This window comes from Somniosus microcephalus, chromosome 6 (genome assembly GCF_052327205.1).
Source record: "Somniosus microcephalus isolate GS21.2 chromosome 6, FLI_Smic_1.0, whole genome shotgun sequence".
NCBI lineage: Eukaryota > Metazoa > Chordata > Chondrichthyes > Squaliformes > Somniosidae > Somniosus > Somniosus microcephalus.
In genome coordinates, this window is record NC_140992.1 from 201,579,097 (window position 1) to 201,606,802 (window position 27,706).

At 46.0% G+C, this 27,706-nt stretch overlaps 1 protein-coding gene and 1 long non-coding RNA gene across 2 annotated transcripts; one reads left to right on the forward strand and one right to left on the reverse strand.

The window, feature by feature from the left end:
* Positions 1-6,571: 6,571 nt before the first annotated feature.
* Positions 6,572-7,651, reverse strand: LOC147116359 (metallothionein-like). Its single transcript, XM_085991214.1, has 3 exons — positions 7,564-7,651; positions 7,289-7,366; positions 6,572-6,846 (listed from the first exon to the last, which is right to left on the reverse strand). Exons 1-3 carry the CDS (start codon positions 7,595-7,597, stop codon positions 6,752-6,754), a joined length of 207 nt encoding a protein of 68 aa, XP_085847340.1. The 5' UTR covers positions 7,598-7,651; the 3' UTR covers positions 6,572-6,751.
* A 752-nt stretch (positions 7,652-8,403) lies between these two features.
* Positions 8,404-9,537, forward strand: LOC147116360 (uncharacterized). Its single transcript, XR_015078793.1, has 3 exons — positions 8,404-8,557; positions 8,754-8,831; positions 9,259-9,537. It is a non-coding gene; the product is annotated as an uncharacterized LOC147116360 (long non-coding RNA).
* Positions 9,538-27,706: the final 18,169 nt, after the last annotated feature.

Below are 27,706 nucleotides of genomic sequence, written 5' to 3' on the forward strand. Positions count from 1 at the left end.
CTCGCGAACCACGAGGACCCATCCCTCACAAACCACGAGTACGCACTCCTCGCGAACCACGAGGACCCATCCCTCACAAACCACGAGGACACACTCCTCGTGAACCATGAGGACCCATCCCTCATGAACCACGAGGAATCGCTCCTCACAAACCATGAGGACCCATCCATCGCGAACCATGAGGACCCATCCCTCGTGAACCACGAGGACCCATCCCTCGTGAAACACGAAGACTCATTCCCCGCCAATGATGCACCAGCCCGTCAGCCTGCTGGTTGTGTTTTCTACCACGCTTTTCAGTGCGAAATCGAAGCGTTGCTGCCCTGAAGGCAGTTTTCCCCCTAAATCAACAATAACTAGAAGCGTTGCCGCCGTCCCGGCAGTTTTCCCCCGAAATCAACAACAACTCGAAGCATTGCCGCCCTCTCTACAGTGTTCCCCTCAACAAGCGCGAACCTCTACTGACGCTGCAAACATCGATGACGGGTCCAACGGGCATCCCGCGGCCGCGATCGGCCACGCGAAAGTTGCTGTCATCACCGATCACTGATCAACGCAGCAACGGTTCACTCACTTCTGTGTTACCATAGTAGCACTACGGCACGCACCGTTCTGTGCGTTCCCGACTGCCGAAGAGTTCGCTCGCCTGTCCGCGAGTTCACCGACCTGCCAGGACCCATGTTATTTCCTCCTGGATCGCCCATTCGGCGTTCCTGCAGATTTCATCAGACTGAGGACCTTCTTCCAACAATGACAGAGCCATGGTCCGCGTCTGCCCAACCTACCAGTCACTATGACGTGGCCAGCTGTTTCGCCCCGGCGCCCGCTTCGAACCACGGGCTGCAGAGGTCACACGTCCCCACGGTCCTTTGCATGGCTGAATACATTTTATTCAGCATGACGCCACGGTTCTTCGCACAGCTGGATACGTATTATTCGCCATGACGCACGCCAGGATCCGCTCACGACCAGCACCTTTAGACCTCGCCCGCCAAGTCGAGACAGCATGACCGACGAGACCTTCGGACATCCATCGTCGTTACGGCAGGCCAAGCACGATCGCCCACCAGACCGCCAGCCAGCCAGCAGTCTCCGTCTCGAGACTGCAGGCGTCGTTCGGACAGGCTCATCAGACCACCTCATCTTTTGTCGTTCATTAATGCGAATTCTGGGGGGGCGCATGTAGCGGTACCACCGAGTGTCCCTTACTTGTTATACATAATTCCCTTTAACTTTAACTATGTTTATATACAGTTTGCATGTACGGGGCGTTGCCCCTTTAAGAATGCGACCTAACGCAATGACATCACGTCGCGCATCACGTGACTCACCCAAATGTGGGCTAACGTGATGACGTCACATCGCGCAGCACGGGACCTAAACGCGAGCCGGCCCAGCTCGGCCTCCCGCTCCCGCGACAATCACCGGCCTAGCTCGGCCTCCCGCTCCTGCGGCAATCGCCGGCTCAGCTCGGCCTCCCGCGACTTCGGCCGCAACGGCCGGCTACAGTGCCGGGAGAACGCGATGACGTCATCGCGCCATTCACGTGACTGCCCAAGCGCGGGAAAATGCGATGACGTCATCACGCAATCCACGGGACTGCCGAGTCAGTCCTCGTGGCGTCCCCACTGGGGAAAGACCTGTTCCACGACGCTCCTGCATTGTTCTACATTGTTTGCTGCACTTCATCGAATTCAACATTAAAATCCTGTTTGTTGTTCTTCTGAGTCAAGCTCCGTTATTTGTTAGGAATACACCTATTCCTACACTTATTTACTTTCAAATAGAGAGTTTTCTACACATTTCCTCATTGATATTTTACGGAATAATTTTACAAATGAGCTCTTCCTACCTGAAGCTTCACCTGCCATGAGCATTTATTGAGAACTCTGGTGTGCACCTTCCTCCCACGAGTAAAATGTTGTCAAGCTGAGGCGGAAGTTCAGTGGTCATGGAATCAGCTGTTGAGTTGACAGCTTCAATGTACAGTAAAAGCTCCCACCTTACAGAGATATCTTCCCTCAGCCACAAACTCTTTCTCACTGAATTTCCACAACAGATTCACCAAGTTGCAAGTCTTTACACAAGTCCCCATCCAGTCTGACCTCATTAACTCTCTCACCATTGACAGATCGCTTCTGTAATCTGTACTTCACCTGCCATCTATTCCATCAGCATGGGTGCCCTTTATACTCTCTCACCTTGGTCCTCAGAATCCCATCACGATCAGCCCCAGCACCAGCAGCACCAGGCACACCAGCAGCACCAACACCAACAACACCAACCTTCTCCACAATCACCTGATGCTGCACAGGATAGAGGGTATCAGCACCCAACCACATTGCTGCCCAGCTGGCCAGGGATGGCCTCACCATGGCCAGATTTACTTCACTTGACGCTGTACACCCTGGCTACCACATGATGTGCCAGGTTGGCACCACCCCACACCAACACCATAAAGCATCCCTACAATACCCAAGCCATTCCTTTCACACTCACCACCATTGCAGGGGGTACCGTTATGTCTCACCATTCACGGCAACTTACTAAGCCACTTCCAAAGGTGCACACAAATCTGTCCAAGAACACAAAGTGCTGAAAGTAAAAGTTTCAATGTTTGACACCATATTAACAGAAACTTTACATGAACATTGCATAAAACAACCAAGTGCCTACCCTTCTGTGTTGTTAGTTGGTATGGTTGCATTTGGATGAGGGTGAGTGTGAAGGGTGGCTAGTAAGATGAAGATGTGATAATGAAGGTAGAGAGGGATGGGTGGAGGTGCAATGTAAGTTGGTGTGAGTTAGGCTGTGCAGGAGTAGGGTAGGGAAGGTAGAGTGATGGGGATGTGGTGAGTGGCACAGGAGGATGAGGTTGAGTATGGTTTGTACTAATGTTTTGTGATCTAATGAGATCATTGAAAGGTTTGTGCCGCTGTACCCAGGTCCTCCTGACCACATTCCTGCTTGTGCCCTCCTCTACAATGTGCAACCAGACTGTGTTGGTTTCCTGGGGAGGTCTCTTCTGCCCATGTGAAGGGAAGAGAACCTCCCTGTGTGCTGTGACCCCCTCCATCTGTGGATGGCTGACTGCGAGATCCCACAAATGTCTGCTGCAGATCCCTGGAAGGAGCCTGAGGCGAAGAAGTTGAGGGCGGTGGTGACTTTGACAGCAACTGACAAGGAGTGTCCACTAAGACCTCTGGGAAGCAGGTCTTGTTCCAGCGAACTTCAAATGTCTGCAATGACCTGGCACGATAGCCTGAGCCTCCTGAAGCACTGCTGCTCATTCATGTTGAGGAAGCTCATCCTCTGCCTGTATACCATGTGTTGGGTGTATCGTCTCCGGCATGGTGCACCCCTGTGGTGCCCCCCTCTCTCCTGTGGAGCATCAGGTCATTGAGGAGAAGGCTGCTGTTGTGGTTGCTGCTGCTGCTGGTGTCATGGCTGCTGTTGCTAGTGGTGGGGCTACGCTTGGTCCGATTCTGAGGACCAAGGTGAGAAAGTATTAGCGGCACCCATGCTGATGTAATAGATGGCAGCTAAAGTGGAGATCAGAGGGTCAATCCCTCAGTGTTGTGGTAGTCAGTAGCAATGTGGTGAGAGTGGCTTCCAAGGTTTCAAAAATGACCTGCAAGCTGCAGACACCTAAAACTGTGGACAAAATGGGGTGCGCAAGAGCCTTTCCATGAGGTAAGTAATGAGGTGTAATATTGCAGTCTTTATGTGCCTGGAACTCAGTGAAGTAACTACTAACACTACTAACAATAACCAGCCCCAGGACAGTGACAGCGTAACACAAAGAATTCGACCCAACACAATCGTCGCTAAGCAAAAGGAAAAATATCTGTCATATTGGGCAGAAACAACAAAAACCCAAAGCAAACTCAATTGCTACTTGGCCCTAAACAGACAATACAACATGGCTGATTACCTGACCAGGGTAAAGGATAGCAAAATGAGAAAAACCTTGACAATGTACAGACTTAGTGAACATAGCCTGGCGATCGAAAAAGGTAGACACAGGCAGACCCGGCTACCAAGAGAGGACAGGATATACTCTCACTGCAGTCAGGGAGTGGTGGAGACAGAGATGCACTTCCTCGCAGCGTGTAGAAAATATCAGGGCATAAGGGAGAATTTCTACCCAAAATTGACAAAAATATGCCCGGAATTCAGAAATTTGAATGACGACCAAAAACTCCCATACCTACTAGGGGAAGAGAGAAATTGTGTAACCTTAGCGGCACACTATGTTACAGCTTGCCATAAACAGAGGGACAACCACTAAATATAAGAAAAGAGTAGATAGAAATTATATGAATGTATATTTATACACTCAGGGATATATCTGTTTATACACTGTATGGATAGATCTGTATTTTTGTGTACAACCATGAATGTTTTTTGATGCTTTGGCAACATAAGATATACCTTGTCATGCCAATAAAGCGATTTGAATTGAATTGAATGTGCTTTTCCCAGCTGTCAATGAATTAATTTGCCAATAGCCACTGAGATTCTGCCTCCCCTTCACTGGCAAGGCACCCGACCTCCGTGAATCCCGTGCTTTTGCAGTAAAACTCAGAATCTGGTGTTAAAATCGCTCTTAAGGGTCGGTAAAAAAGCATTTAATGATTTCAATGATATCAACCGCCTCAGCGGTTTGGGTCCGTGCCGCGCCTTCAAACCCGCCCAAGTTAAATGCTCGAGGTGGCGGGATGACGGCGGGTTCCCGACGTGCTCGCTATTTGCAGCATTCTTATTGCCACCCCGCCCCCAAACCCACACACATGGCAATGGGAAAATTCCGGCCTATGATTCACTTAATTCATAATTGTGCTTATAATTATCGAGTCTTTTTCACCGATATTGATTAGACAAAATAGCATAAGTTACAGCATTGCTGTGTATGACTTTCTTTTTGAAATTTCTGTCAAAAAGATAACTAATTTCACTCAGTATTGTAGTGCGATGGTGATTGGACGGGGTGATGTAAGATAGCTCAAAGGGGCGCTAATTGAGGAATGTTATGAACCTTAGAAGTAAATAGTAGATTCCAGTCTAATTTCTATGTATAAGTGTTAGGACAAAAGGTGAATATTGGTCCAACACACTTTAGGGTACATAGCTAGATATTGCAAATTCAAATAATATATTCCTCACTTAGTGGGGATGGGATTTAGTATTTATTCTAATTCAAACTCTGAAGCCTTACTATTATTTTCATCCATCTTGACCACTAACAACACTCTCCCATCATTTGGAAAAGTGACTGCGTGTATGTGCTCCCTCAGTGGCCCACATGACATTGAGTTCTAGCTTGTGCTGATTTTATTAACAACCCCACACCCACACAAACCACAAGCATCATTGTATCTTATCTCGGGACGTGTTAACCTGTGCCATCCAGTGTGACAGCAAATTTCTTTGCCGATTTGGCAGCTTTTAGTGTAATTGAACAATAGGGAGAATAGATTAGAGCAGGGGTTCCCAAAATCTACTTATGAGCATGGATTACTAAACTTTACTTTAACAATGTGTCTTTAAGACATCGGCCTAGAAATTCAGTTGCGTTTGCGCCCACTTATTGGCTATAAAGTGGTTTGCGCCTGAAGTTTTTTATCGCCCGAAATTCAGATGGACCCTAACATCGGCGTTAGCCGGTAGCGCCGCGCCGGCACCGATGACGTCATCGGTGTGCGCAGCGCCCCGGTTGCAATGCTATTCCGGCCCGATGGCCAAATTCAGTTGCGGCCGCCTCGCCCGTGGCAGCCGCAAACAGCGTTTGTGAAACGGGGTCTTGCAGCTCCGAAAGGCCGGCGCATAAAGGTGGAGCGGCGGCCAGCCGCTTTCCCGGCGGCCGCCTGCCCGCACCTCCCTCCCCGGACTCCTGCACCACCCCCCCGCGGCATTGATGTCTGAGTCCCGCGAGCCCGGCACTTCTCCGTGGTGCCGGGCTCATTTGCCGGGGGAATCCACCGGTGATCTGACGGCTGCAGGCAGCTCCTCCTTAAGAGAAGGAGGAGGCCTGCAGTACCCCAGCCTGCCGCACCGCTTCGGGTGCCGCAGCGGGAGCTGGACGCCTGAAAGTGACATTCATCGCCCCTAGCGAGGCAGCCAAACCCTGCAATAGTGCCCGCCGCCGTCTTGGCCCGTCGCAACTGAATTTTAGGCGGGCGCTACGGGAATCCTGGCGAGCGCAAAATTTCGGGCGCAAAAGACCTGGCGGGGCCATACCGAATTTCTAGGCCATCATGTTATTCAATGTGTCCTGTTTAGGCTCTAACTTGTTCCCTACACATTGGACTATGACACAGGTGAACATTTTTCATTGAATTGGATTGAGGTAACTCGAATAATAATATAGATACATTTAAGGTGAAGCTAGACAAGCAACTGAAGGGGAAGGGAGTAGAGCAGAAGTTCCCAAACTTCACTTATGTAATGTGGCTTTCCGGCATCATTTTATACAATGTGGCCTGTTTAGGCTCTAACTTGTTCCCTACACATTGAGCTGTCGTTAGGAACATCACTTATTTAACGAAGAGAAAGGCACTAATCACAGGACTTGAAATAGTTTTTTTATTTACCGATATTAAACATGATAATTTCAAAAACAATGAATTCACTTTTCCTGAGTTTATATAAACAGACAACTCATCAGGACAGAGATACTGAGGACATGCGGCTTGTGTAATACAGTACATATGGACAATACTTTCTATATTGGGCCTGAAGGGCCTGTTGTTCAGGAGCAGCAGCTACATTTGTCGAAGGTTTTCCCTTTACACACACAGCCATTGGCGCAGTTCGTGCATCCTGCAGGACAGCAAGAGCAGCAACCTGAGAGAGGAGAGGGCAAAGGCAGAAATCAGGAACAATGAATGAGTTCAGTGAAACAGCCCCAGACCCTCCCATTACAGCACTCAGCTCCTCCCTAATAAACTAATCTGTGCCATATCTCCAAGTAACCCATCTGAAGATGCCCCGCCTCAGGACACGATGTGAGGGGGTTTGGGTGAATATGTTACTGTCAGTATCTCTCCAAACCTATTTCTAGTGATAAGTCTATAAAATCATCTCTTTCCGATGTCACTCTAAAACCCTTCTTTAACCAGCAGTGTTACCACCTCGAGTCTCTTTAGGTTGGACAATCTGATGGGAAATAAATCAGGTGAAATCATGGACCTTGTACTTTTCTATTCCGGTCCTCTCAGTTCTGCCCAGAACTATCCGTCACATAAATACAATGTGAGGAGCTGTAAACAGTCCCACAGTTACTCACTTTTCTGGCAGCGTCCAGCTTTGCTGGTGGGACATCGGCAGTCGGAGCACCTGCAGGTTTGTTCACAGGAGCAGGATCCTGAAAACAGGAAAAACAAAGACATTTGAGTTAAGGCTCAAACCCGGAGAAATGCCCCGGTGTGGAGGAGCCCCGGCTCTTTGTCCCATTCTGTTCTGCAGTTACTTTAATAAAGAGCCTGCCCTCCAATCCTGCTCCACCTCAGTGAGACTGAGCCGGGACACTGTGCTGAAAGGACTGCACTAGTCGCCACTCACCATCCAGGCAGACACAGGGCTTCGAGTCAGACATTTCACTAACTTCTTCTTCAGATTCCAGCCCTCACCCAAGCAGCGCTTCTCGATCTGGTGCCCTTTGCTGAATCGGAGCCGAGTTTTATGGGGTTGTGATCGGTGGGGAACCGGCTGCAAAACCGGGGAAGGGGCGGGTCGGTCCGGGCAGAATGCACCCGGGACACCGAAGTGAGTCAGCGGCTGAAGGTTTGAATTGCACCCGTCTCCTTCACTCACAACACGGCCCCAAAAGATTTCTCAATAACAGCAATTTCCCAACATTTGCCGTTGAATCGCCGGGTGTCTGAGCGTCTGCAATAAGTTTCACACCCACGGTCTGGGGGAGGCCAGGACTGCACGTTCTGTTTGAAGTTTATTGACCGATTTCACTCGAGATATTTGTTAGTTTTTGTGTTTCGGATTGCTGTCCCAGATCCTGTGTACCAGAGAGTTTCCCACTTGCCTCGATATCTACAAGAGATTCCATTAATAAAGTGCTTTCAGTGCAGCACGATTCAAAGCCACAGTGTCTGGAGAGGTGAGAATTGCCCAGTTGTCTGGTCAGTGTGAGGAGCCGGGAGCACAGGTGACCTTTGAACCGTGTGCACTTCCTGGCTGTTTAAAGCCTGAACTACACTGGAGTTTGTTTTTAGTCACTCTAAATATTTAGAATCAGAAATGACCTGATCTAAATTGCTGTTATTGAGAAATCGTTTGGGGCCGTGTTGTGAGTGAAGGAGACGGGTGCAATTCAAACCTTCAGCCGCTGACTCACTTCGGTGCCCCGGGTGCATTCTGCCCGGACCGACCCGCCCCTTCCCCGGTTTTGCAGCCGGTTCCCCACCGATCACAACCCCATAAAACTGGGCTCCGATTCAGCAAAGGGCACCAGATCGAGAAGCGCTGATTGGGTGAGGGCTGGAAGCTGAAGAAGAAGTTAGTGAAATGTCTGACTCGAAGCCCTGTGTCTGCCTGGATGGTGAGTGGCGACTAGTGCAGTCCTTTCAGCACAGTGTCCCGGCTCAGTCTCACTGAGGTGGAGCAGGATTGGAGGGCAGGCTCTTTATTAAAGTAACTGCAGAACAGAATGGGACAAAGAGCCGAGGCTCCTCCACACCGGGGCATTTCTCCGGGTTTGAACCTTAACTCAATGTCTTTGTTTTTCCTGTTTTCAGGATCCTGCTCCTGTGAACAAACCTGCAGGTGCTCCGACTGCCGATGTCCCACCAGCAAAGCTGGACACTGCCAGAAAAGTGAGTAACTGTGGGACTGTTTACAGCTCCTCACATTGTTTTTATGTGACGAATAGTTCTGGGCAGAACTGAAAGGATCAGAATAGAAAAGTACAAGGTCCATGATTTCACCAGATTTAATTCCCATCAGATTGTCCAATCTAAAGAGACTGGAGGTTAAAGAATAGTTTTAGAGTGACATCGGTAAAAGATGATTTTATAGACTTATCACTAGAAATAGGTTTGGAGAGATACTGACAGTAACATATTCACCCAAACCCCCTCACATCGTGTCCTGAGGCGGGGCATCTTCAGACGGGTTACTTGGAGATATGGCACAGATTAGTTTATTAGGGAGGAGCTGAGTGCTGTAATGGGAGGGTCTGGGGCTGTTTCACTGAACTCATTCATTGTTCCTGATTTCTGCATTTGCCCTCTCCTCTCTCAGGTTGCTGCTCTTGCTGTCCTGCAGGATGCACGAACTGCGCCAATGACTGTGTGTGTAAAGGGAAAACCTCCGGCAAATGTAGCTGCTGCTCCTGAACAACAGGCCCTTCAGGCCCAATATAGAAAGTATTGTCCATATGTACTGTATTACACAAGCCGCATGTCCTCAGTATCTCTGTCCTGATGAGTTGTCTGTTTATATAAACACATGAAAAGTGAATTCATTGTTTTTGAAATGATCATGTTTAATATCGGTAAATAAAAAAACTATTTCAAGTTATGTGATCAGTGCCTTTCTCTTCACTAAATATGTGATGTTCCTAATGACAGCTCAATGTGTAGGGAACAAGTTACGGCCTAAACAGGCCACATTGTATAAAATGATGCCTTAAAGCAACATTGCCATCTGGTGCAGTCTCGGGGAAGAGGTTAAAGCCCCATCCCTTTCTCTGTGGAACACTTCACTGTGGACTTGGGATCCTTCACCATGCCAATTACAACACCAAACGCTAAAATCAAACTGAAGCAGTCAGTGAACAGCCAGTTAATATTGTAAAATCAGCAGCCATTTCATGGAATACATATTTAACACTGTATATGTTATAATAATGAGAATTCAAATTCGTTTCCAAATAGAGGGCTTTCTACATATTTCTTCATTTATACTTTGTCGAATAATTTTACAAATTCTTCCTTCCCACATGGAGCTTCCCCTGTCTGGAGCATCAGTTGGGAATTCAGGAGCGATCTGTCCTCCCATTATTTTCCATTCAGTAAAATAAAAATGGAAATGAAGCTGGAAGAGAGATTTATGCCCTGATATAATTCATTAGGGGGAAGGGCAGAGGATCAGAAAACTTCCCCAGATACAACTCAGAATCTTCCATTAGCTTTGTGGGAAGGCTGGCAATAGTTAAGTTTCTAACTGATGGGGCAGAGTTATGACAGCACGGTGGCATAGTGGTCAGCACTGTTGCCTCACAGCGCCAGGGACCCGGGTTCGAATCCGGCCTCGGGCGACTGTCTGTGTGGAGTTTGCACATTCTCCCCGTGTTTGCGTGGGTTTCCTCCGGGTGCTCCGGTTTCCTCCCACAGTCCAAAGATGTGCGGGTTAGGTTGATTTGCTATGATAAATTGACCCTTAGTGTTAGGGGGATTAAATATGTGGGGCTACGGGGATAGGGTGGGATATGTGTTGGTGTGGGGGTTACGGGGATCGGGTGGGATATGTGTCGGTGCAGGCTCGATGGGCCGAGATGGCCTCTATCTGCACTGTGGGGTTTCTGTGATTCTGTGTGACTCCCTATTCACCAAATACTCACCTCTGACATGTTCAAATATTTGTGTAATGAAAAATGTTGGTGTGTCATAGTCCACATGTAGGTCACTTGTTCAACCACAGCGAAGGTTGCCAAATCTGCAAAGTAATTGGATGCAAAACTGGATGGCACACTTCTATCATGTCCAGTTATAACATGTAATGGTGCTGGTGGTTTTGTGTGGGTGTGTCTGTGTTCGTGTTACGAAAATCACTACTAGCTAGAACTCAATGCCCTGCAGGAAAATGAGGGGGAACGTATCTGCAGGCACATTTCCAAATGATGGGAGAGAATTGTTAATGGACAGGCTGTATGACAAGGTTAGTCAGAATTCAGAGTTTGAATTAGAATTAATACTAAATTCTACCACATTATATGAATTTGTAATATCTAGCTATGTATACTAAAGGGTGTCGGAACAATCTTCGCCCTTTTCCTTAACACATGTACATAGAAACTTGACTGAAATCTACCATTTACTTCTACAGTTCATAACATTCTTTAACTAGCGACCCTTTGAGCCATCTTACAGCACCCAATCCAGTCACCAGGACATCACAGTACGACACTGACTGAAATTAGTTAACTTCTTTTGACAGAGGCTTCAAAGAGAAGGACAGTCACAAAGATGCTTTTTGTAATACTAATTTATTTAACAAGATTGATGAAAGTGACTAGGTAATTATAAGCACAATTATGAATTATGTGAATCATAATGTCTTAGCTCACTGGGTTCTCTTGGTTATAGCTTAACAAAGTTATGCTTAATTTCTAAGATTACAGCACAGCTTAGCAATGTTACACTTACAGTTTGTATTCAACACATCACTGATAAATACCAAGCTTTGTGTATTAAGGCTCTCCTGTGATATACTCACAGGCTTACAGCTTAGGCTGTCTATTAGCGCAGTACTTGGTGAATGGATATTAATACTTCCTCTGGGTTGCTCAGTTTCATCTCTGGGGATGTCCATAGCACATTGCCATCATTGCCTTCCTTTGTCAGTTGTCTTCTTGTTCAACATTAACTAAAACTGTGTGCACGTCTTTCTCTGGATTGTGATACTGTTATTTTACTCCCATGCTCAAGACATGAACAATTCAATGAAATGTGCAATGCACTTTACAAGTTTACTTCTGCCAGGTTAAGTATTTAACTTTGCTTAGCCTTCTATCTTTCACTCTCAGCACCTTCTCTGCTATAGAGTCAATTCTCCAAAATAATCTCCAACACAAACCATTTGATTGATTCTACATCTGCCAGCTCTGAAAACCTTCCAGTTCACATGTGCCTAGCATAAACTTTCATATGTTTATTTCAGAAAGCAAATCCAACTTAGGCACAAATGACTAACAGTGACCAACCAAGGTCTCATTCAAATGGGCCGACATGTTTGGCATCTCTAATAATCACAATTCAAGTATCTTGATGCAGACTGGGCCTTTCAAACAGGTGCTAGAGAATCTAACTCTTCCAGCACCTAAATTACATCATTAAAGCCATCTTCTGACAATATTCTTTACTTAAAATCTTGTCTGTTGATTCCATTATTGTTTGCACTCACTTTATGTCTCATTAATTATCATTTCAGATTTGCAATCTTAACAGATTGAGCACCTTGTGGATCCAGGGTTAATTCGCTCTATTTAGTGTCTGTCTGTTGTCTGTTACATCTCTGTGAGAGCTTGTTCCTGCTCCCAGAATCCCAGTATTAATCATTTTTCTTGCCAAAATAAGAACACACTTACATTGAACTAGTACCTTTTTATAGCTCAGAAATCTCTCAAAATGTTTCGCTTTACCTGCCATGGCTCACTTTAAAGTCCAATGACTGTTGTTAGTTAGGCAAACACAGGAAGGACTTGAAATTGCGACTTTGTGATTTTAAGACATAGAATAACATAGAATTAAGCACAGAAGTAGGCCATTCGACCCGAATGATAGATGTCGGTGTTTATACTCCACACACGACTCCTCCCAACCCTCTTCATCTAACCCCATCAGCCTAACCTTCTATTCCTTTCTCCCTCTTGTGATTTATCTAGCTTCCCCTTAAATTCATCAATGCTATTCGCTTCGACTGCTCCTTGTGGAAGCAAGCGAGTTCCACATTCTAACCACTCTCTGGGTAAAGAAGTTCCTCCTGAATTCCCTATTGGATTTATTAGTGACATTCTTATATTTATGGCCCCTAGTTTTGGTCTCTCCCACAAGAGGGAGCAACTTCTCTACGTCTATCCTACCAAATACGTTGATAACATATGACCTCGATCAGGTCACCCCTCAGCCTTCTTTTTTCTACAGGAAGAAGCCCCAGCCTGTTCAATCTTTCCTGATAAGTGAAAGGCAAGAATACTTTGAACTGAACTGGTGCTCATTCTTTGTTCTCATTGTTATCTCCAACTCGCTCCAGTAAAAGAATCAGCTCTAGATTTTGGGATTGGAAAATTGTCCTTAATCCACTTGCAGGCAATTTGTGGTTTCGAATTTATTCAATGGTAGATCACCAACCAACTCAGTACAGACCAGTCATCTAACCTGAGACCATCCTGATCTGTGTGGTTTAGAACTGCACCACACGGTGCATTTACTCACTGAGCAATCAGTGACACACATTACTTTTCAACTGATGGTGGTCAAATGAATTGATTATCAGGACCAAACTGAGGGATTATCTGCACGAGAGGAATCTGTTCAATAATATAGGAGCAGAGGAACATAGAAACATAGGAAAAGAAGTCGGCCATTCAGCCTCTCCAGCCTGTTCCGCCATTCAATGAGATCATGGCTGATCTGCAGCCTAACTCCATATATCCGCCTTTGGCCCATATCCCTTAGTACCTTTGGTGAACAAAAAGCTATCAATCTCAGGTTTAAAATTAACAATTGAACTAGCACCAATTGGTGTTTGCGGAAGAGAGTTTCAAACTTCTACCACCCTTTGTGTGTAAACTTGTTTCCTAATTTCACTCCTGAAAGGTCTGGCTCTAATTTTTAGACTATGCCCCCTCGTCCGAGAATCCCCAACTGGCGGAATAGTTTTTCTCTATCTACCCCATCTGTTCCCCTTAATATCTTGAAAGCTTAGATCCGTTCACCCTTAACCTTCTAAATTCTAGGGAATAGAACCCTAATTTGTGTAATCTCTCCTCATAACTTAACCCTTGAAGCCCGGGTATCATTTTGGTAAACCTACGCTGCACTCCCTCCAAGGCCAATATATCCTTCCTAAGGTGTGGTGCCCAGAATTGCTCACAGTACTCCAGGTGTGGTCTAACCAGGGTTTTGTATAGCGGCAGCATAACTTCTACCCTCTTGTACTCTAGTCCTCTAGATATAAAGGCCAGCATTCCATTAGCCTTTTTGATTATTTCTTGTACATGTTCATGACATTTTAATGATATATGTACCTGGACCTCCAAGTCTCGTTGGACCTCTACTGTTTTTAGCTGTTCACCATTTAGAAAGGACCCTGTTCTATCCTTTTTAGGTCCAAAGTGGATGACCTCAGTTTTGCCTACATTGAAATCCATTTGCCACAGTTTTGCCCATTCACTTAATCTAACAATATCCTTTAATGCTTTCATCTACACTGTGTGTCATCGGCAAATTTTGATATATGACTTTCTATGCCATCATCTAAGTCGTTAATAAATACGGTGAATAGTTGAGACCTCAACACAGATCCCTACAGGGCACCACTAGTCACATCCTGCCAATTAGAGTATCTACCCATTATCCGTACTCTCTGTCTCCTGCCGCTCAGCCAATTTCCTAACCAGGTCAAGAATTTCCCCTCAACTTAGTTAACAGTCTCTTACGTGGGACTTTATCAAATGCCTTCTGGAAGTCCATATAAATAATATCCATAGACATTCCCCTGTCCACTAATTTAATCACCTCCTCAAAATATTTAATTAGGTTTGTCAGGCATGAGCTACCTTTCACAAATCCATGCTGGCACTCTCTGATCAACTGAAAATTGTTGAGGTGTTCAGTCACCTTATCCTTAATTATAGACTCTAGCAGTCAACATGGCTGAGGTGACAGTTCATGCTTGATGAATCTCCTCAACTGACCCATGTGGTCAATGGGAATCCTGGATGTGGATAAGGAATTTGCTGGTGGATAAAAGTAGCAGTTACTTGTTAGGGAGTGATATCTGGATGCAAGATGCACTGAGCGATGTGCCACGATGATCACAGCTGGAGCCCCTACTGTTAATAATCTACATTAATGACTTAGATTCAGAAATTCAACACAAGTTGGTCAAACTTGCAAATAAAACAAACACAATTGTTGGGTAAAGACAGTTGAATCAGAGGCAGCAGCAAACAATGAATACACGGAGTTAGATAAAATCAGCAATAGTAAATCAGTGCCAGATCAAATTCAGTGCTGACATGTGGAGGGTGCTACACACTGGAAAGTGAAATGGGTGTCACAATTATGCCGTGGATACTGTAGAAAAAAAACGAAAGATGAAATGATTAGGAGTCTTGGACCATTAACATGTCAAACTACAGCAATGGTTAATTGTTGTCAGTGGTATGTCCCTTGCTTTACTCTTGCAGAGTGAGACGGTACTTGCAACCGCAGTTGTCAGAGGTACCTCCCTTGCTTTACTCTCACAGAGTGAGACGGTACTTGCAACCGCAGTTGTCAGAGGTACCTCCCTTACTTTACCCTCGCAGAGTGGGACCATACTTGCAACAATTTGTTGTCAGAGGTATGCTTAGCACTACTTGCAACTGGAGTTGTCAGAGGTATACTTAAACTTTCTGCACTACTTGCAACTCAAGTTGTCAGAGGTATGCTTTAGACTTTTTCTCCAAAGTTAACGCACCCGCACTAGGATTGCCAAATATAGTCAAACCATTCCATATATACTATAGTATAGACAGGAACTTCTATAACTCTGTAGTCACCCAAGGGTACAGTGGAGATATGAGGCCAATTGCCTATTACGCCACCCAACAAACCCCCGTGGCTAAAGGAATGGCGAGATGCGTGACGGCCCTTGACTGCGCCGCATGGGTGGTGCGGATATGCGAGCCCGTCACTATGTCAGGACAGCCATATTACACACGCAAAACACAGTGTGGACCTGCTAAACACAGGCAAAATTAAGGCTGTATCAGACAGAAGGAGGGCAGCTTGGGAAGCAGTATTGATACCCAAGGACAGATCAGTCCAGATTATAAGGGAACATAGAGTCAACCCCGCAGAGGAAATGCTGTCAGAGGGTGAAGCACACGAGTGTCAGTTAGTGATCAAAGAAGAGGCCAGAGGAACCATATCAGAATCGCCCCTTGAAAATCCCGAATACACCTTTTATGTAGACGGATCTCGCCGATATATAAATGGGGAGCCACACACGGTTGGGCAGTAGTATCCGAGAATGGAGAAACAGTCACAAAGGGAGGGCTTGAAGGAGGAACCTCAGTGCAGGTAGCAGAACTAGTGGCTCTCACGGAAGCATTGAAATTGGCAAAAGGAAAACGAGTAAATATATACACAGATAGTAGATATGCATTTGGGGTAGTGCATGATTATAAGATAGCGTGGAATAGGAGAGGATATGTAACCTCCAGAGGAGGACAAATACAGCATGAGGAGGTAGTGAGAGACCTAGTAGAAGCGGTAAAAGGAGCAGAAGAGGTAGCAGTGATTAAAATAAAGGCACACCGCAAGATAGTGAGCGAGCAACAAAAGGAAATATGCTAGCTGATCAGGCATCAAGAGCAACAGGTAGAATAACAGCAGAGGAAGTGAACATTAAAAGAATCCAAGAGGAGACTGAAATGGAGGAGCAGGAGCAGTGGACAAAGAGAGGCGCAGCCAAAGGTAGAGATGGAATATGGAAAAAGGATCACAGGGTGACCGGACTGACACCATATGAACTCATGACTGGACGAGCAATGTGTCTGCCGGAAGGAGTAGCATCTGGTAGTGAGGGACTAGGACCCTTAAAAGATAAAATTAGGAAATACGTACAAATATTGGATAATCAATTGAAAGAGCTCAAACAAGAAGTTAAAGAACAACAAGACATCAGAGATAAAAAAATACACAAAAGCAGGGGGCCCTTGGAGCCCCTACCCAAGGTGGGCGAGCAGGTATTTGTTAAAATATTGCCAGAGAGATCAGGATTCTCACCTAGATGAATCGGACCATTTGAGGTTATCATGACCAGCGATACGTGCGCATGTATAGATATGAGGGGAATGGGTAGATGGAAACATTGGATCCAATTAAAATGATAAAGCAATAACCCATCTGATCTTAAATCCAACAGGAGCAATGGAATAAACACCGGAGATAAACTAACCCCTGGTGACAACCAGGCTTCTGCTTAATTTACAGGGAAACTTCGCCATGAAGGTGGGATTACTGCTGGGACACGAAGTAAGCAAAGGGACATCCCACATTACACGACAAGTACATGATGAAGAAGCACCATGTTTTAATGGAACAATCACATTCAGAGTCTCATCCACGGCTCCCAATACACAGAAAGAAGAGACAAGAGAACCGAGGATGCTACAATGTCCAGATATGAAACCTGGACCCATGAATGTGATAGAACGGTTTCTTTTACCCTCAGTCTGGTTCAGTAATCACTGAGTCGAATGCAACTGGAGAATTCAAACGATTTATTTTCCGCGGAGTCTTACTCTGAAATGTCGGCACCGACTCCTGCAAGAGTCTGACGAACCCAACAGAGCAAGCAATTTGTCATACAGTGTGCTACATTATTATACTTGCATTTGAGAAGACATTAACACCTCGTACATTCCTGCACCAATCCTGAGCTGTGCACGTATACATTTAATTTGATTTCCTGGCCTGGCAGTTTGAAATAAAGAAGTCACATTTAACTGAATGGGTTACAGCTAAGTAAACATCCTGGTAATGTGTTCATGATCACCTAAACATTATGGTAATGCGTTTGCAATCATGGTAATGCGTTTTCTGATCGCCTATTGTCTGTATAACTTCTGCACGCTGCCTTACATTGTTCCTACCAGCAAGGTGTGACATTGTGGGCGCCAGCCATATTAGCAGCCAAAGATCAGTTTAGCCTTTTTATTTTACTTCTTGCTGCCTTCACAGTTTCTTGTTTCTATTTCCTTGACCTTGGTATTCTCATTCCCTCCTTTTATCATTCTATGATAACCAACCGTTATTCGGTTACGTCTATTTTATTCAGTCGATCAAATTCTTTATTATCATCATACTTTACTTTCTTCATTTCACATTCATTGGTCGGTCTTACCATTAACATCTTTGGGCTACCTATTTTCTCCAAAGCTAGCTGCATTCTTCCTAGCACACATTTCATGATTGCTAGTCCAATAAAAATACAGGCGATTGCAACTACTAGGTACATAGCCATATTTATCAACCAGTCATACCATCCTCCAAATCCCCAGTCTCCCCAGTTACTTGCTTCCTTCATATTATCCATTTGTTCCCTTATCTTAGTGATAAAGCGGGTGATGTTCTCTGTCTGGTCTCGGACTCCCATAAGGCATTTACCTTTTACTATTGCACAGACACCACCTTCTCGGGCCAGCAGGTAGTCTAGGGCATATCTGTTTTGCATAGTGAATAACCTGAGTTCCGACAATTCTTTAGTAACTGCGTCGAGGGCCCCCATGGAAGCATTACCCAGGATGGTGAGGCCACAGATAAGGTAGTTCCGGTTATTGGCGGCCAGATAGGCTCCAATATAGCCTATAGAGAACAGGCCAGCAAATCCATATCCTATAGAGGTTCCGTGTCCTCCTAGGGATTCAGGATCTTTCCACTTGGAGCAAAACTCTTTCGAGGCTGCCCTGACTACTATTTTTCGGTGGGATGTCCATTGGGAGGGGCAGGGTACTGTGGAAGGGGTTAAGGTAGCGATGGCTACCGTCCGGGGAGCGGTATCTATTACCATGTAATTAGTAGCTCTTCCTTGGCTCAAGAAAAAGTAGCCTGGTTTGGTATATATCACGGATATGTGTTTCTGCCTTGTGCTTAAATGGCTCAGGGGAAGGAAATAGTCAAAACCTTGGATCTCACGAGTATCAGTAGGCTGGGTATTAGCTATTGTTACTAGCATAAAGGTTTCCCCCCCTACCTTCAGTGTTGTCCCATCCCCTTCTCCACATAAAACTTGTACTCCTTTGGTTATTGACACACATGCGGATTGCTCACATGTGCAGCTACCGGTGTCTGGTCCTATCATACACTGATGGTGGAGGCAGCATGTCACCAAGCAGGTGTAGTTCTGCTTAACCCATACTGACCTACAACCATAGCCCGTCCCATTCCAACAATTCTCATAGCCACCAGGGTTCCTGCTTAGTTCCAGGCAATTGGCGGGCGGGGTTAAGGTATAGGGTATTGTTATATTGGTTGTGGGAGGGAGAAGGTGAGCATCTAAAAGAAAGTCCGGGGGAACAATAACCGGGGTTGGGGCAAACACCCCCTCAACAGATATCAGGGGTGGATAACAAACAATTGACTCTGGTGAGTATAGGGCTGCGTGAGTCTGGAGGAATAGGTTGCCCGTCGGGGTTTCTTCAGGGAAAGTGTGTTGGAGATCTCGTTCATGTCTCTTTGTGAGGATACCTTCTACCCTTGAATAGTCGAAGCTGCTCATAGGGGGCAGTCCATTTCTTTTCCTTTCCTGGTTGGACTTCGGATAACAGCTTTGTCCTTTGGTATTGGTAGTTCTGTTGCATGGTCCTGCAGTAACAGACTTGGTCACCTGGCGTCGACAGACGTAATCAAATTTACACTTGGTCCAATGGCATGGCAATGTTCCTCTGTGTATGTATCTCAGCATTAGCGAGCGGTGGGGCTGTCTAATAAGCCCAATGTAGGTGTCCCAGTTGATCACGTTCCATTTCCCGAACCCGCCTGGGTTATCATCATTGCACCGAAGCACGTCTCCGTGGCATAGGTGGTGTACCCGCTTGGGTTGGTTCCACCGGCATGTTCTCCTTCTGGGCTGTTGAGTTATTCCAAGGGTGATCAGGACACTGATAGAGAGGATCCACAGCGACGTCTGCATGGCTGGTCGGCGCGGCACGTCTGTTTAGGGAGAGATTTCTTGGAAGCAAGAGAGGTTAGCATTCTTTAAGTTTCTGGCATAGCATTACTGACAATTTTACAGTGGTGGAGGTGAACCCAAGCACTCTTTCCCTCTACTTTGGCAGCAGTTGGGGTGGTGAGTAGGACTTGATAGGGTCCTTCCCAACGAGGTTCCAATCCTTTTCGCGTCCAATTCTTGATTAATACATACGCTCCGGGCTCGACCTGGGATGGACTGACTATAGGAGGGAGGTCGATGTAAGCAGCGCGTACCCAGGAGTGCGAACTTTTCAATGCCCTGGTTAACGACAAAATATAGTTAGTCATTTCTGCCGTCATGTGGTGAAAGTGGACAGTCTTTGGGACTTCCTGGTTCCACGGGGTTTTGAGAGGTCTGCCATATATGATTTCAGCAGGGCTTAATCTTGCTGCACCAGCCGGGGTAGTGCGTATTTGGAACAAGGCCACGGGGAGTAGTTTGAGCCATGTAGTTCCCGTCTCGGCCTGTAATTTGGCAAGTTTATTTTTCAAGGTCTGATTAGCCCACTCGACCAGTCCAGCGGCCTGTGGCCTGTAGGCACAATGTAGCTGCTGTTGGATGCCCATTTGAGTGCAGAACTCCTTGTTTACCAGACCCACGAAGTGAGGGCCGTTGTCTGAACTTAATCGGTTTGGAATTCCGTACCTTGGAATAATTTCTCTCATTAAAACTTTTACAACAGTGGAGGCTTTGTTATCCGTAGTCGGGTAGGCCTCAATCCACTTACTAAATACATCAACAATAACCAGTACATATTTATAACACTGACACCTTTCTAATTCAATGTAGTCCATCTGGAGGGTCTCAAAGGGACCCGTGGGTAACGGCGTCTTACCCGTTTCACAAGGTATGCCTTTTCCCGGGTTATGCTGCTGACAAATGGGGCAGCGACTGCTAATACCTTGAGCCAGAGCTTGTAATCTAGGATGCCACCATGTAGCTAATAACGTGTCACTAGTGGCTCTGGCACCACAATGAGTTGCAAAGTGTATACATTCAATAACCCATAATGCTAGCTCATCTGACATACAAGTTTGCTCGGCAGGGGTGACCCATAATTTAGACACACAATCATATGTACAACCGAACTGTTTCCACAGTCCCTTATCACGGTCAGGAGCGTCCTCCTGTAACTTAATGACATCTTGGATGGTTGGCATTGGCTTTTCCGAGGGAGACTTGCTTTTATTTGAGCTTTTAGTCTGGCTCATCATTCTAGGCACAACCACTCGTTGTTCCTGGGACGCTTCCCTTGCTCCCTGGTCAGCGCATCTATTCCCTATATCTACTGGGGTTTGTCCTGCTGTGTGTGCGGAGCACTTTATCATGGAGATCTGTTTTGGTAGCGTGAGGGCTTGTAGCAAATCAGATACTAATTTCTGATGGGATATCTGTGTTCCTACAGAGGTTAGGAACCCTCTGTTTTTCCATAATTGTCCGAAATCATGAACCACTCCGAAGGCATATCTCGAGTCTGTATAAACGTTAACCTTTAAGTCCTTCCCTAAGATACAAGCTCATATTAATGCAAACAGTTCTGCTTGTTGGGCGGAATACGGAAGATCAAAGGCGGCAGACTCCAAAGTATTACTGTCCTGATCTACGATTGCATATCCAGAAAGTCTTTTCCCAAGGGGACTGACGGACGCACTTCCATCTACATACATGGTTGTGTCAGGACTCTGCATTGGGGCATCAGATAGATCCTCCCTGATGGAGGTATCTTCCTTGATTAAAAATAGACAATCATGTCCTGGGTCTGTTTGTTCGAGGGGTGGTTCTGTGAGAAAACATGCTGGGTTGATAGTGGGGCCCATGGTTTTACAGTTATTCCTTCGTTCCCACACTCAAGTCTTAGTTGAAATGCACGTAACAGGTCTCTGGCCATGAGATTGCAATCCAGCCCATTTGTGATCACGAATTGGTGTTTCACAGACTCATTTTGGAATGCTACTTCAACTGGTTCTGATATCGGGTACTGGCACACTTGTCCTTGGAATCCGGACAGGCTTTGTGTCTCCCCAGATTTAGGGAGATTGAGCTCTGATTGGACAGATGACATAGCAGCTCCGGTGTCTACCAGAAACGTATGTCGGCTCCCTTCAATCAGCAGGGATAGAACGGGCTCCTTGTCCGACTGGAACCCGTTCGCCACAAGGTTGGCTAGTCAGTACTGGGGAAACGGATTATTCTGGGAGAAGTCTGTATATCTTCCTCGTCCCCGATTTCCCTGCCAACCTCCCTGTTGTCCTTGCATGTGGCCCCCTCTTCCTTGTCTTCGGGAGGGACATTCCCTGCTCCAATGGCCTTGCTGGCCACAATTAAAACAGGTATCTGACCCTGCTTGCCTCCCTCCTCGTCCTCTATCGCCGAAATTTTGTCTTGGGGGAGCGTAGGGTGGGCCATAATTAGGGACGGTTGGTCCGTTGGGATGGCTGGTATCTCTGTACCCTTGTCTATCAACCCACCCTGGGACGCAGTACTGGGGCTCCGCCTGATATCCTGTCACATCTTGGGTGGGCTTTGGCTCTTCCTTTTTTATCACGTACTCAGTCTTGACCTTGACCTGGGGCTGACTCTCCTGACTCTTACTCTCTTTCCAATAATATTTCACTGCCCTGGCCATCTGGCTGGGACTATTCTCTGACCAGTCCATATTGTTAGTCTTAATTGCTTCAGACACCGAGGTTGGTAGACAATTTATCAGGATAGCACAGTATTGCGGCGAGTTTGCTCCGTTCTGGTAATTAGCATCTCCTGACTGACTCCGATATACCTCAGAGAATCTCTCTAGGAATTCCTCTGCTCCCTCGCCCTTTCGTGGTTTAGTATCCAACACCTTGGCTATATCAATGGGTTTCTGCAGGGTGGTGGTTAAGGCAGTGAGTATGGCGCGTTCACGAGCAGCACTCTGTGCGTTTTGAGCCTCTAATGTGGCATGGTCCTCAAAGCCTAGGTTAACCAAAAACCTTGCATGTTCGGCGGGATTCAAGATCTGCTGTACTAACGCCCATAAGTCTCTTGATTCAGCATTATAGACGAGTATAGTAGTCCGGAGGAATTCTACAAACAAGGTGGGGGATTTCTTCCTATCTGGCATCCCGGCTAAGATAGCCATTATCTCGTTAGGTTTCCAGGGGTAGAAGATACCTATGGTCTGGGGGTTATTGGCGGCCACTGGAATATTTGCGTTAAAGGCAGGGTTAGGCATTTGTCTCACCGGCAACTGCCGGGGTGTCGGTTTATGTCTGGCGGGTCTCTCGGTATCAGATTCTGATTCCAGGGATGACAAGTCGTCTCCTGAATCTCCACTGTCAATGTCACTATGGTCCCGGCACTCTAAAAAGGACCTTAAAGCCTTGAGGGTACTCTGGCTCTGACTCTCTAGTCTCTGACTTTGAATCATCTGCCTTTGATTTCTCCGTTTTCGTGACCTTGATGGACGGGGTTGGGGTGGGGAGGGTGTCGTTGGGGGCCGATCATTCTTAGTCCTGAGTCGGGTGTAAAAGGCAACAGGGTCGGTATACTGGGGACCCGGTTGTTGGTCTCCCATCTGGACCGGCGGGGGATTATTTACTTGAACCATGACTGACAGCGGCGGGGAAATGGCACTGGCAGATACTTGAGGTGTCGGCGCGGGGGTTTGTGCAGCTGGTGCGGGTGCCACCGGGGGATAAATGTTAACGTACGGAGGGGGAGCGTGGGGAACAACCTGAGCCCTGTGATTCCATTCGTCCAAATCATCATCACCATCTCCCTCTGTCAAGGCAAGGCCAACCATTGGATTACGTAATCCACTCTTATCAGCCTTTCCAGGCTCGCTCGTGGTCTTTTCAGACTCCTGTTTTGAGCGTTTCTCATGAGCGCATTCCTTTTTCAATACCTCTACTGATTTGACTACCCCTCCCCCTGTAAGTGCTATTCCTAATTTTAAGGCATTATCCTGCCAACTTGCTAACAAGGAAGTTTCTTTCAGTTCCTGACAGTACTGTCTCCATAGGGCAATTAGTTCTTTGGCTGTGGTACCCCTGTTACTTTTCCAAATTAGTTCTTGAGCCTTTTTAGCGGCATCTAGATTCTTAGTTCCTCCTAGTGGCCATTGATCACTTCCTAATTTCTTATTCAATCCTCCCGACAACTGTCTAAGTTGCTTTGCTTTGTCAGGATGTTGTTCACAAAGGGTCTGTAAGGCGCTACCCGATTCAGTCGTGGTATCTAAACAGTTGCCCATCTTACTCCCCTTGTGAACTTTACACAGTCGCGTTTTAAACTTGTTCAGAGCCTAGGCGGGCCAAGTGATATACGAGGTCGACGCTCTTTACCTGACACAAGTGCTTATTTCTAAGTTTACACAGTTCCTAGTTATTCCCTCAGTACGTATACTGACCCTCAGTGATATCCGATCACTGACCCTCAGTGATATCCGATCACTGACCCTCAGTGATATCTGATCACTGACCTAATCACCTATCCCTTCCAGTATTTGCCAGACTGACCTGGATCTCGGCGGGACACCACACGGGAGTTAGCGATTGGCCGACTCGTTGTCAGACTGGCGGAATCAGAGGAAAACTGAGGTAGTACAAGAAACTACTTACTTCGGGGGCCCATTTCCTCTCTCCACGTCCGAGACGATTCAACTCTTAGTTCGCGAACTCTCGGTGACTGTCCGTTGAGATCCCACTTCTGACACCAAATGATAGAATGGATTCTTTTACCCTCAGTCTGGTTCAGTAATCACTGAGTCGAATGCAACTGGAGAATTCAAACGATTTATTTTCCGCGGAGTCTTACTCTGAAATGTCGGCACCGACTCCTGCAAGAGTCTGACGAACCCAACAGAGCAAGCAATTTGTCATACAGTGTGCTACATTATTATACTTGCATTTGAGAAGACATTAACACCTCGTACATTCCTGCACCAATCCTGAGCTGTGCACGTATACATTTAATTTGATTTCCTGGCCTGGCAGTTTGAAATAAAGAAGTCACATTTAACTGAATGGGTTACAGCTAAGTAAACATCCTGGTAATGTGTTCATGATCACCTAAACATTATGGTAATGCATTTGCAATCATGGTAATGCGTTTTCTGATCGCCTATTGTCTGTATAACTTCTGCATGCTGCCTTACATTGTTCCTACCAGCAAGGTGTGACATTGTGGGCGCCAGCCATATTAGCAGCCAAAGATCAGTTTAGCCTTTTTATTTTACTTCTTGCTGCCTTCACAGTTTCTTGTTTCTATTTCCTTGACCTTGGTATTCTCAAATGAACTAGTATTATTTACCGAGGGAGAACAATTGTATGATAACGCGAGACACGAAATTGTACCAGTACTAATGAACTTAACCATGTTACAATGGCCAGGATATTGTGAAAGGTTTACTAAAACTAGAGAATTGTATGCATATATGATAAAGAATGTAATTAACCAAGCTACTGATGCGACAGGGGCTATTCATTTTAGGCGACATGCTGCATTCCACCAAAGGATTAAGAGGAGCTTAGGAACCGATATACTCACGGGAATAAACATGGGGACATCATTCATTAATGCCCTAAATATACAAGGAGTCCAAAGTGGTGTGGAACGACTACAAAGGGTAATACAACAGATTTAAGAGAAGGAAACTGGTTTGGTTCGACAAGGATCAAAGTTGGGAGGGCAGACGATACGGAAATTACTCGAGGGAATCAAGGTTATAGAGGACCATGCTAGCATTATCAACAAACTAAACCATAGAGATGAGGAACAGGCAAAAGACGGGGTAGGGAGAGGCTTGTGTCAAGCCTATGGCCAGTGGATCACCGGACAGTTAAAACACAATCTGGCACAAATACAGCGAGGCAAGGTACCAGACTGGATTAACAGCACACAGCTCTATGGCCTGAGCCAGAATCCAGGCCTTCTGAGTGCTTGCACCCTGAAAGGAATGACCAGAGTATATCCAGTGATACAAAAATGTAAAGCAGAAGTGACAGGTATGATAGGCATGGTACTCCTGATACCAGTGGTGGGACTAGACACGACTCCAAACCCACAGTACCAGGTAACAAACATAGACATAGTGAGGGGTGAGACATACCTCCAATACTATCCAATTAATACCTATGACATCAGGAAGAATGGTACTATGAAAGGCGTCTCCCTAAACGGATGCCACGGGAAAGGCACACTTACGATATGCCCACATCCGGTCGGAGAAGGCCCTAAGGATGAGTGCGGCTATAATAAGACAGAGGGTGTGTGTTGGAATGATCATATGTTGATCATCATCACACCTGCTCGGGATATAGAGGTGAAGGGGAGTATTGTATAACCACCACAGAGACTGAGTACCAATATAGTAACCTTGTATGTGCAATCACAATGCCTAACTTCTGCTTTACGCCAAAGATCCCTGTGACAATTGGACACACTAGATTGGTGTATCTACATTCAAGAGAGGAGATAAAACTAAATGTGCCAGATAGTCTAAAGGACGAGTTGGTTAATTATGAAGATCCGGTAGTGGCCCCAATACCCCGCCTGCAAGGGGATCTGCAAGAAATGAAAGAGGATTTAAGTAAGATGGTGAAACAATACATAGTGTTGCAAAGGAATCTTGGGGAATTAGAAAGGGACATAGAGGTAGAGCTACAAGAAGTCCTGTGGTAAGAGAAGCTGTGGGATTGGGGAATGAATGTCAACATACACCCATGGATCCACATCATTTCTCATATATTAGTGGTAGTACAGTTAGTCATGGCTATAGGATGGAGAATAGCAGCATGCACCGCTTGTAAAAAGAAATGGACCAAGCAAAGAGCTAAAGCGAGTCGGAAAGAGCTGGAAAACACGAGTTTGCTCTAAACATGAAGGGTATGCAGGGCCTCCCAAACCAGCGCCTGATCACCGCATGGGGCAGGAGGCACAGCGATGCTTATACATGTGGTTTAACTTGGGCAAGGGCCAAGTACCAAAAGGGAGGATTGCAGTGGGGAAAGAGTTAAACTGATATCGCTGGCAGTTTAACTGAATGGTGTAATAAAGACCATACTTTGCAGTAGTAAGCTTTTCCTAAGTTGCTGAATTGGCAGTGGAGATAACATAGCCGGACATGGAACCATAAGAGGCCTAAGAGGATGTAAGTTCTGTTCTGGCAGGAAAGTAAAACAATGAAAGAGGCCTAGAGAGGCAGGAAAGGAGGACAATGAGTACCCCATCTGGCATAAACAAAGGTCATAGGTGCAACAACAGCTTGGGGCATAACGGCCGATAATAAAGACGGTACTTTAATGTAACGCGGCATAGGCAACCAATCAGTGAAGATGCATGTGGGCCGGGATCCAATCGGGTGGCAGGAATGAATTGTGCATGAGGTGGCCATGTGTATATTGTAATGTATAAGAGTGTAGTGTTTGCTGTGGCAATTTGAAAAGGTCTGGCTAAGACAGAGCAGGCTGTTTCCCCACCAGTGCAATAAAGACAACTTGACTATCGATCTAAAACCTTGTGTCAAGTGTTGGTTTAAAATACTCCACAACAACATAAAATTTACAGCACAGAAACAGGCTATTTGACCCAACTCGTCTAATCCAATCTTTAATCTCCACACAAGCCTCTACCAACTCTAATTCATGCAATTCAATCAGCAAAATCTTCTATTCCTTTCTTGTTCATGTACTTATCGAGCTTCCCCTTAAATGCATCTATGCTAAGCTCTATAACCACTCCATGTGGTAGCAAGTCCCACAATCTAACCACTCTCTGGGTAAAGAGGTTTCTCTAGAATTCCTTACTGGATTCATTAGGAACATAGGAACAGAAGTAGGGCATTCAGCACCCTGAGCCTGTTCCATCATGCAATGAGATTCTGGCTGATCCTTACCTAATTCCATTCATCCTCTTTAGCTCCATATCCCTTCATACCCTTCACAGATTTGAAATTATTAATTGAGCTAGCATTTACTGCTTTTCGTGTGAGAGCATTCCACACTTCCAACCTTCAATGAAGGAG

Coding starts and splice junctions, on each gene's coding strand:
- LOC147116359 (XM_085991214.1), bottom strand. CDS start 7,597: ATGTCTGACTCGAAGCCCTGTGTCTGCCTGGATG. Junction 7,367..7,563: donor GCCCTGTGTCTGCCTGGATG/GTGAGTGGCGAC, acceptor TCCTGTTTTCAG/GATCCTGCTCCTGTGAACAA. Junction 6,847..7,288: donor AGCTGGACGCTGCCAGAAAA/GTGAGTAACTGT, acceptor CTCCTCTCTCAG/GTTGCTGCTCTTGCTGTCCT.